At 31.5% G+C, this 10,914-nt stretch overlaps 1 protein-coding gene across 1 annotated transcript; it reads right to left on the reverse strand.

Annotated features, from left to right (window-relative positions):
* Window positions 1–2,546: 2,546 nt before the first annotated feature.
* LOC109013542 (probable aspartyl protease At4g16563) lies at window positions 2,547–4,340 on the reverse strand. Its single transcript, XM_018995678.2, has one exon. It carries the CDS (start codon window positions 4,308–4,310, stop codon window positions 2,892–2,894), a length of 1,419 nt encoding a protein of 472 aa, XP_018851223.1. The 5' UTR covers window positions 4,311–4,340; the 3' UTR covers window positions 2,547–2,891.
* Between the last annotated feature and the right edge of the window lie 6,574 nt (window positions 4,341–10,914).

The raw sequence follows: 10,914 nt of genomic DNA on the forward strand, positions 1-10,914 counted from the left end.
CGACACTGGCAATTCTTTGGCAGTTCACGATCGGTTCATCGGCGAGCTTCATCTAAGAAAGTAGAGAGAGCGTGTGTTGCAGAGGAGAGAGAGCGGATGAGAAATGAGATCGCAGCTCTAGGAAGAAGAAACTTGACGAAGAAGACGACCTAATTTCAAAACGACGCCATTTGATCGTTTCAGTTGTGTTTAAAACACAACTAGAGGCTTAAAATGATGTCGTTCTACTTAAATTTAAGTAGAATGGCGTCGTTTTGAGTACAGAATATATAATAAATAAATAAATAGCATTTCTTTAATCGGCCAATTTAACGATTAGAACAAGGTTCGAACCAACGCCAAACCGGCTGATATTGGTTTATTCTATTTTCTGCCGCACGCCGACTGGTTCTCCACTGGATTCGGCCGGTTCTGAGCTCCGGTGGCTGGTCTAAGTCGGTGTAGGTCAGTTTCTCGATTTCTTGTACAGTCCTATTGGATACGTTTGGAAGTCAATAATCATATATAAAATAAGAATAATTTATTTTACATCTTAAATTACTGATTTTTTTTTTTTTTTTAGAAATTACTTCTATCTTTTAATTTGTAGCAAAAAAACATAACCGAAAATGTAGGGTATTTTCAACGTTTAATTTGGAAAGAAAGAAAGAAATAATAATAATATGTGGGGAGGGTGAAAATAAACGGAATATTATCGTACGTAGGAGATTATAGTTCGCGATCGAGTACAGAAGGGAAATTTCCAAAATAATAATAACTTGCATATGTATAATTAATGAATTGCATGCTGATGATGATCAGTTGGATCAAGCTGATTGGTACAGCTCCATGCTTAAATTCTTCCTTCAAGTTGAAGTAAAGTTATTGGAGTTTCATGCACATTCTTTTCGATTGATTTTAAAAATAAATGTGTAGCAAAAAATTCGAACGTACGTACATGATCTAAAGATTGAACTTGTTTATATATTCTCTCTTTCCAAAGGCAACGTATATACGTACAACATAACATGACCAGCTTAATTAATTAACTAAATGGAGATGATTTGCGATTTGAACTTAACATTGCTTAATATCGTTGTTGTTATTATTACTACAACAGCACCAGTACACGCTTTTAATCAATAGCTAGCCAGGGTAGGGTAATTTAATATCTAGATATTGTCCTAATTTGCCGTCATATATAGTTCTAATTTTGAAATTGATCATTTCAAATGAATTTTTTAACGTCGATCCATTTAATATAAAATATGAAAATTATTAATTCGGAAGCTTTAAATCTTCTGATCAAGTATATATAATGTGGATGATCATAATTCGTTTTGAACTTATAATTTCTCGTGTCAATGATGGGCATTTTAACAAACAAACAAACGTAATGAGCACTATCAAGGAATTAGATCCCGAAACAAGGCCACCAAATGAATGCACCCGACACCCCAGTACTCTACGTACATATTTGAGATTAAAAGTGAAGTACTATACAGACGACTTTATCAAGTCATCCCTTCTCTATCAAGGTGGTTTCCTTTTTCTAACTTGTGAGACCAAATGCTGTTGGAAAGTCTTAAAGATTCCACGTTATTCACACTGACTAATTAATTAATGTGAAAGTGGCTTCGACAGTTGGCGGATGAAGAAAAGATGGCTATAATTAAATTAAGCCCCTCCCTCGCTCGTACAAGACACCAAAGATTATATATAATTGGTCCTATTAGTTCCCCTTCTTCACTTTGGAGTATTGAAGATCGCCTGATCAGTAATATTATTGGTTGGTTCCTCAGTCATCTTAAAAGAAGCCAATGGGATAAGGTTTCACCCGGCCAGTAGTAGTTACTCCTTGATTATCAAGCTTTCTCGATCGTTGGTGCGACCAAGATTAACATGTCATGCTCATCGCAGATGGAATAAGTTTCATTGTCTTAAGCATGAGAGAGACTACATGCATCTAATAAAAATAAACACAATTATGAGATTATCAGAGAGTGATTATATTAAAGTTCTAGTACAAATACATTCAAAGGTGTATTTGACAGTACTGTATATGGAGTTAATTCGGACACTTCCAAGAAACACTAGCTAATGAATGCATTATTTGTGGAACGCACGTGTAAATAGTTAGAACCATGAGCTGTCTAATTATACATGTCTTTCATGCACTAAAGCATGTAGATAGATGGTCAAGTCCAACACTGTAGCCTCTCTACTGCATTAGTACTTAATTAAGCTAGCACTTAGTGTTGTTTCTTAAAGCTATGAGCTTTGTCACCCATAGGAACTCGATCGAGAGTAATCGGCCGGAGAAACAGGGGCTCCAAAAAACTGTATGCTCATTATGATGAAAGAACTTTGCCATTATTTCTCTACCAAATTGTAACTGTCAACACGATTAGTTAAATGGGCAATAAACACCATGTCTCCTTGTTATGTTCGTGAAAACAAAATACACTGTAGCCAAAAAGTTGTGGTTAAGGACATCCACGCAAATGCATGAGAATTCACAATATCTCCAACGTCGAAAGCATCCAACATCGATCTTTCTAAAACTCAATAATTGTTTGATAAAAAAATAATTATTATTTGGACATTATGAGGATAGCCTCTAGTATTATTACACTTCCATATATATATATATATATATATATACACACTCATACATATTGCTCGTTACACTTCCGTCTACTAATTATACCGTATATATATATATATTCCGCCGCCGCCGCCGCCGCCGCCGCCGCCGTCACCCCAACATCTGTTTAAAATTCGCAGAGCATCGTGCACATACTGATCAGGCCCATCCAATAATGCAACTCCACCACTACTTTTCTTTTTTGGAAGTTCTTATTTTTGGAGCTCTACTACTATTATTGTAGTTGTCCCATTGCTGCGCCAGCTCACTTCTTGCAACTTTGTTTCCGGAAGCCAAGCCTCTCATTTTCCAGATCGTATTCCACGTACAAATTCTGCTGCTGAAAACTACCAAATATAATGGCCGGCCCGCCACTGGGGCCCGAACCGAGCACGTCGTCGGTGATAATGATCAGGCAGACGACGCTCGAATTACGAACAAACGAAAAATAATTCCCAAGCGGCAAGGTCAACTTCGCACCACCCTTAAATTGAAAGGTTAAATCCGGAATAATCAGGTTTTTCTTACCCCCAATATTGAAACACGGCCCTAAACCGGACTGGGCTTCGATGTCAACAGCTCTAGTATAGTTAGCCATCTGAGTTTCAAACTCCTTCGCCACAGCGTCGAAGACCGGCTTTTCCATGAAGGTGAAGGTCGTTCCAGAGTCCATTATAGTCCCGCCGTGACCGTCAGCCCCGGGCACCAGAAATTTGTACGGGATCTTCGCGGTCCTGTCGCCCACGATGACTTTACGAAGGGTTACGTAGTAGAATTCCCGGAATGCAGTGTTGTTGGAAACTGGGTTTTTGCGGAACGGCGTGTAGCTAAGGCCCGGGGTCTTGGTCGAACCGGACCCACCATACAAAATAAGGTCGCTGCTCTCCATGGTGTCGTCGAAGCGGCGGGACAGCAGACAGTAGGAGAATCTACTGAGACCCAATTGTGAGGGCAACGATTCGGAACTACGACCAAAACCGGCATTGCCGACGGGTATGCCGGTTGAGAAAATTGAGCACCCGACAAGAAAATTGGGGAAGGTCTTCACGGGAAAATCCAGTGCCTCCGAAAGAAGTAATCCGGCGGTTGACCCTAAACCGTATTGAATTACGTAAGGAGGGCAACTCTGTGAACAGTTTTGTGAAGCTGGACTGCAGTCTTGGCACCGAGACTGGACATCTGGGCCAAAAAATGAGGCGCATTTGGGGTTTTTGCAACCCAGAATCTTCGAAGAGGACGATAGTTTTGGAATGAATTTGAGGATTTTGGCCGGGTGGACGCTGGGGGAGGCGCAATTGGCGCAGAGATAGCGTGAGGTGCAGGGGAACCAGGTGAGGCTACTGCCTGTGTCCAAAATAAAAGGTAGGGTTTGCGGGGGTGTACCAAAGCTGAGGGATATGGAATAGCCTCCATAGCCGTGTGGGAAGACTTGTATTTTGGGGAGAGGAGAAGGGGATTTCGGCCTCTTGAGATGGCGAGCCCTGGTTAGAGAAGCAGAGGTAAGATAATAGAGGGTCTTGATAGGATCTGAGGATGGGTGTTTGGTGAACAATGGAGAGAGGGGGATGGTGATAGTGGGGGTTTCGGGAGTTACAGATGATGAAGATGAAGCAAAGAAGTAAAGAGAGAAGACAGAGAAGAGAGAAAGAAGCGATGAGGCCGCAGTGGGCGAATGGGTTCTCATTTTTTGGTTTCTCTGTTTGCTTGTAGGAGCGTGGCCGAGAATTGTGAGCTTTTTTAGGCTTATAAGCAGTTTCGGTTATTCGATAACTTCTGCATAAATTATATAAAATAAATTTATAAATTGATTTAATTTTATAAACTTTGTTAGATTTATTTTATAATAAAAATAATTTTATAATTTAACATATCATATTAAATCACATCAATTTATAAATTTATTTTTATCTAATTATTTTATAGTTAAAGTATTTTTAAAAAAATATATAAACAGTTTCTATTTTTAAAAAAATGATAAACACGTAATTCGTTATAATAATTTATATAATCATATTTTAAAATTAAATTTTATTTTATAAAATATCTTATAAAAATAATATCATCTCATAAAATATTTTATTTTAAAATATGTATGGCAAAATATATTGAGATTTGGTATGTGTATATCATCATTACCATAAATTTGATAATTTTGTCTCTATCATTTATAATCATGAATTATATAAGTATGGTATAGTTATTTAAAAATAAAATAAAATTTATTAATAAAAAATTAATTTTTTTTTTTATAAATTTTATATATTTTTTTAAAAAATAATTATAAGACTTTTACGATAAAACTATCGTTTATCTTCGTGAAGAGAGAGAGAGAGAGAGAGAGAGGCGAAGTGGCAACGGTCAGCACTCGGCATGAAGGTCAAGTTCAGAGTCATTGAAGTGGGTGTAATTACCAAAAACATGTCATTTTGCGTCGGCACTTAGCATGAGAATCGAGTTCACAGCCATTGAAGTGGGTGTAGTTAACTGAAAGGGTGATGATGATACGTTGTCCTCTAAGTTGCTTTTAGTGCATTTTGGTATATTTTGATTTTTTTTTTTATCAAAAAAATTACACACAAATTTATTAATTTTTAATATTTAAAAAAATAACCAAAATACACTAAAAGAAAACTTGAGTGGCAACTTGGGAAAAACTTAGCATTTTCCTAACTGAAAACATGCCATTTTGCTAAGAAAATTACATATATCATTACTTGTTTTTAAGATTCTTTTTTTTTCTGAATTAATTATTTTTATTAAGATATTTTGAAAAAAATAATAATAAGATAATTGAAATGAGTTGATATAGTTTATGAATAATAATTAAATTTATGAACAAAAATGAGATGAGTTAAATTCAAATCGACCTAAATGTTTATTTACTATTATGTGCTATATAGTTTAATATATGATTTAAATTTTTATATGGAAGAATAGAATGTCAAGTCAAGTTTATAATCTTTAGGAAGTTAAAATGAAAAATCGAATCAAGAGCAATTTCCACGTTGGTCTTTATTAGTTTATAGTCGGTCGTTTCTCAAAAAACGTGAAGTATCTCAATCATGTGATTAGTTGGATATAGCATGTTGGCCCATGGAAGAAGCATGTGAGTGATGGTCGGGTGGAGACGGCGTCCTCAGCTCCAGCCGCTCCAGCCACAGGATGGCTAAATTAGTGCGCGCTGCGGCTCTAGATGGACAACAATTAAGCAGCTTCTAAGCCCACCAATAATTGTACATTTTTTTTTTTTAGGAAAAACATATCAGTCATAAATATAAAAAATAAATATGAAAAAATATTAAAATAGCACAAATAAGTTTAACTTGATAATATATGTTGTTTTTGTACTTTATCCATGAGATAAAATGATGACAATGAAGTTTTAATTAAAATAGTGTACAGAATATGAGTTGGCGGATATGATAAAAGTCAAGGTTAAACTCTTATTATGTCGCTTGATTTAGCAGTATAACAAATTTAGTATAGGTAGTGAGGGAGTTCTAATGTAGTTCAAGGGAGGTCAAATACTACTTCTACTTCTACTACTACTTCAACTAAATTTGATATCATATTAAAAAAATTCCTGCAGTAGCAAGGGTTTATGGAGTTTAGATTATAACTAAATAGGTATTTGTCAAATGTACACAAAAATCACCCAATTTTCATATTTTGGATTAGTAGAGAGTTAATGCCACCAATTATCTTGTCCTTGCTGAGATAGCACGTGATGTGTTAGCCACCTCCATTTCCACTGTTGCCTCGGAATCCGCATTCAATAGTGGAAGACACATCTTGGATCCTTTTAGGAGTTCACTGTCTTCAAATATTGTCGAAACCCTCATTTACATCCGAAATTAGTTAAGGACCAAACCTGTCGACATCTGAGAGTTGGAAGAATACATACAGTCAATGGACCTTGAAGGTAAGTTTGAAACTTGAAATATTTTTTTAAAGAGTAATGTTACATGCGGTCATGAAGTGCTCAAGCGCCGTGCAGTCGCTTTGAAAAAGATTGGGATTCACTATTAAAAATTAATTATTTTTTCATATGAGTCCCTTATTTATTTACTTTTTTAAAATGATTGTACGACGCTTACGTATTCACAACTGCAATTATCATTTCTCTTTTTTAATATCTATCTAACTCAGTTTATTATCTATCTAACTCAATTTTTAATATTTTTTTAGATGATCATTTATATTCATCTTCAACAGAGGCCGCTATCAATCTCTCTTCTCATTCATTAGGAAAAAATTTAGAATAAATGTTTTTTTCTTACATAATCAGTCAGCTATTTTATTTATATGATCAACATATATGAAAAATTAAGAGTTTTAGGATTTTTGAAGTAGCAGGAGTTAGAGTTTTACTTGAAATGGTGATGGTCTTATTTCCATCTTCCATCACTCTTAATTCATATGGGAATTTTAAGTTAATAAATACTCTAGCATTATACGTAAGTTTAATTCTCTACTTCCATCTCGTTTAAAACTCTAGATCACTAGCTATATCTCCTTTAACATAAAACTGTCTACAAACGTGACCAGTAATGAACAATATTACAGTAATAAACAATGATCGTGAACAGTAATACAGTGATGAACAGTAAAATAAATTATAGATTTTTGTTAAATACTTTTAAGAGAGTAAAATTATATAAATAATTAAAATTTTTAATATAATTTAAATCTCGTAATATTCTTAATTAACTAAAATCATTTAGATAAAATGATTTTTTACCATTATAATATTTTTGAAGTTTCTAAAATAGAAAAGACTTACTTTAATGATAAAGAATATAAGAGCAATATAGAAATAAAAGATTCTGTATTTTTTCAGTACTCCTTAGCTCATTGAGTATTGTGGTTGAATTATACATAATTCATATATTTTGCTAAAACAACTATTGTTAAAATATCCAAAATCTTTTAATTTTCATATTACTCGTATTACTGTAACGTTTTGTTATCATTATGATGCTTGGTAAAATTTATTTTTCTACTCATGTGTATTAAATTATTAACTAATTAATTTTCTTTAAAAACATATATTATTTTTACACATTATATTATTTTTTTAGACACATTATTTTTAATTAGAAAAATGGATAAATGTGATTTGCACGTTATATAACTGCTAGTGTGTGTATGTATATAAATATATATATATATATATATATTTATCAGGAATGCCATTGATTCTTTACCATTTTGTGAGAGTTGTCACTTGTCATCAAGCTCCATGCAGGTGTATACACGTGAGTACTTGGCCTACATTTTGCTCCATTCTAATGGAATTCTGTTTATACTGTATTACTGTTGTTGTTTATTTGATTAGCTTTCAATACTTGTTTTTTTCTGGACTCAACCAAAGTGGGATGATTCTTGTTATTTATTTTTATTTTTCTATTTTAATATGGAATAAATTAAAACTCACATTTTTGTTTTTTGTGGTGTCTTTTTCCTCGTATTCAAAATACTGTTGGCCAAACAAGACTTTGCAGCTGATGAATTGTCTTTTGTTCTAGTACCTGAACTGTTTAGTGAATTGCATCATTTATATTGCATACATTTTATATGATGAATATTGATTTTTTTTTTACATGCATTTAGTTAAAAAATTAATTAATTGTTTATAGACTTATATTGTATTAAGAAGTAAGAATAGAAGAGATGTATATTGATTTTCTATTGAGAATATGATTTGAAACGAAGACAAAATTTTTAAAGTCCAATTAATAATAAAAAAATTTAGTTAAAAAAGAAACCGGGTATGGGTTCCGGCCCAGGTTTGAAACCTTGGTTCTGGTTTGAGTATATTTGGATTTTTGAGTCAGAATTTAGATGAACAGTCTTAGTTCTAAATGCATAAATATTGTGCAATTTTTTTATAAAAAAATAGACCCTATCATAGAAATGTGTGAAAAAATCATTTTTTCTTAATGGTGTTCATATTTTTACAAAAAAAGTTATATATTTGAGATTTATATCTAATATTACTTTTTTATTTTATAACGAATCGTTTGGAGTCAAACTCAGGACAAATTTTTTTTTTTATAATTTGTCTGAATTTAATTATTTTAAATAAAACAGATAAAGAAAAATAAAACAGATCTTATAATATTTTCTTTTATAAATAGTCAAGACTAATCAAGCGAGAACAATTGAAAATTTTGACATGTTTTCTGTTTTACAAAGAGTAAAAACTGAGAATATCAAACTTCTATTAGTAACACTGCATGTGTTATTAATAGTAAAAGCTAAAAAGTGATCTTTGATAAAAACTCAAAATCTAATCTTTTAATTTTTCTACAAATTATAATATTGCTTTAACTGAAAAAAAATTAATTTATCAAAATCAGAAATTAAAAATAATAAATATTACAAGACGAATCTTTATTCTATTTAATATTGTAAAATTTAGATTATAACTATTTCATCCTATCTCATTTCATAATTATAATTTTTTTAAATTTCTGCAGGATTGTCCATTTTCATTCTCCTGAGACATGGGCTTAGGGCTTGACAATATTAATATGGCTTCAAGACGGTAAAATAAAACTAGACAGAAGATGGGTTGGGAAGGTTATAGTGAGGAAGATGGGCTCCATTGATCAGACAGCCATCGTCGCTGCAAATGGGCTAATTTAACCTAAGCGCGTATGAAGCCTTTGGAAAATAACATGTACGGTGAACCACAGACGCTTACGTTTCGTCCCGCCATCATTCAGTCCATATAAACGCTTACGTTTTTTTTTTAAGGGGATAGTGAGATAAACATTTATGATAGGTTTGGAGAGTGAGATAATATAAAATTTTTGTGAATAATAGTAAGATAGTTTTAGTTTAATATTTTTGAATTTTAGAAAAAGAGAAAAAAAAATTGAGTAAAAAATATTATAAAATTAAAGTATTATAAGAATATAATTTTTTATTGAAATTTGAAAATATTTGAATTGCTTTTTATTTAAAAATTTAAAAAAGTTATAATGATTAACTGATTAATTTAAAAATTTTATATTTAAATTATGTTTAAGAATAAGATAAGATAAAATTAAATTAAATTTTATTCAGAAAATCTCTGGTGAGAGAGACTGGCTATGTTTGGCAAGTGAGAGTACCTCAAGTACTATTATTATTTTTTATTTTATTATTACTTTTTATTTACTTTTTTACTATTCATTATTTTTCACCTATTTTTTACTATTATTTAATATTTTATTATTAATTTTTTACTATTATTTATAAATATTTTTAACATTTCTTACTATCCAAACGTACCTGACAATATAGTTATATAACGTAGAGAGAGATATCGCGCCGTTTAATTGTTCTCGTGGGGACTCCTACTCCTTTCATGGGCTTAACCAAAACTACAATAACCGTTAGACTACTCAACTTCTACTGTTTTAGTTGTAATATAATATATGTAGTATATTTATCGGAATCCGAGTTGGTAGTCCAAAGTCTTATTCAACTCTGAATTCCGAATTTTTCAACTCTCTTCGAGTTAGGACAGATTTGAAATGTGAGATGAAAATTTTATGTTTTATTTTAAAATTTAAAATATTATATTTTAATATTATTATTATTTTAAAATTTAAAAAACGTATATTGAAATTTGAAAAAATTGAATGATTTATTATATTTTGTATAGAGATTTAAAAAATATGTAATGATGTGATGAAATGAAATAAAAATTGTATGTTTTGTTTTAATTGCCAAACCTGCCCTAGAGTCGTCAGAGTTTTTGCCCACACATAATGGTTCGTTCGAAATTTTCAATTGAGTTGATATAATTGGCCATCTAATCTTCTTGGACTGTTAATATAGACTTTAAATTATGGCCATGAAAAATTAAAAGATTATGGTCTATAATTTTAAATAATTCGACGAGAATGGGCAATGGAATTATGTGAAAAGTACAGCTTGATCGGTAGATCACATATATCTAGCAGAGGTCTAGAACTATTTGGATATTTAGAATATTTTGGTATTTTTATGAATAGTTGTTAAATAATTTGATTTTAGATATTTTATTATATTTTAGGAAATGAGAGATAAAATTTTGAATAAAAATATTATAGAGTTAATAAATTATTTGAATATTATTTTTATCTTCAAATTTGAAAAAGTAATATTATTTTTTATATTTTGTTAAAGAGTTTAAAGAAAGTGATAATAATTAGGTAATAATTAGATGAAAAATTTTAAAATTTAAAATTGAAAAGTATTATAAATTTAAGTAATGTTTGAGAATAAAATATCTAACAAATAGTTGTATCGCA

Source organism: Juglans regia, chromosome 4 (assembly GCF_001411555.2).
Source record: "Juglans regia cultivar Chandler chromosome 4, Walnut 2.0, whole genome shotgun sequence".
Lineage (NCBI taxonomy): Eukaryota > Viridiplantae > Streptophyta > Magnoliopsida > Fagales > Juglandaceae > Juglans > Juglans regia.

Coding starts and splice junctions, on each gene's coding strand:
- LOC109013542 (XM_018995678.2), bottom strand. CDS start 4,310: ATGAGAACCCATTCGCCCACTGCGGCCTCATCGCTTCTTTCTCTCTTC.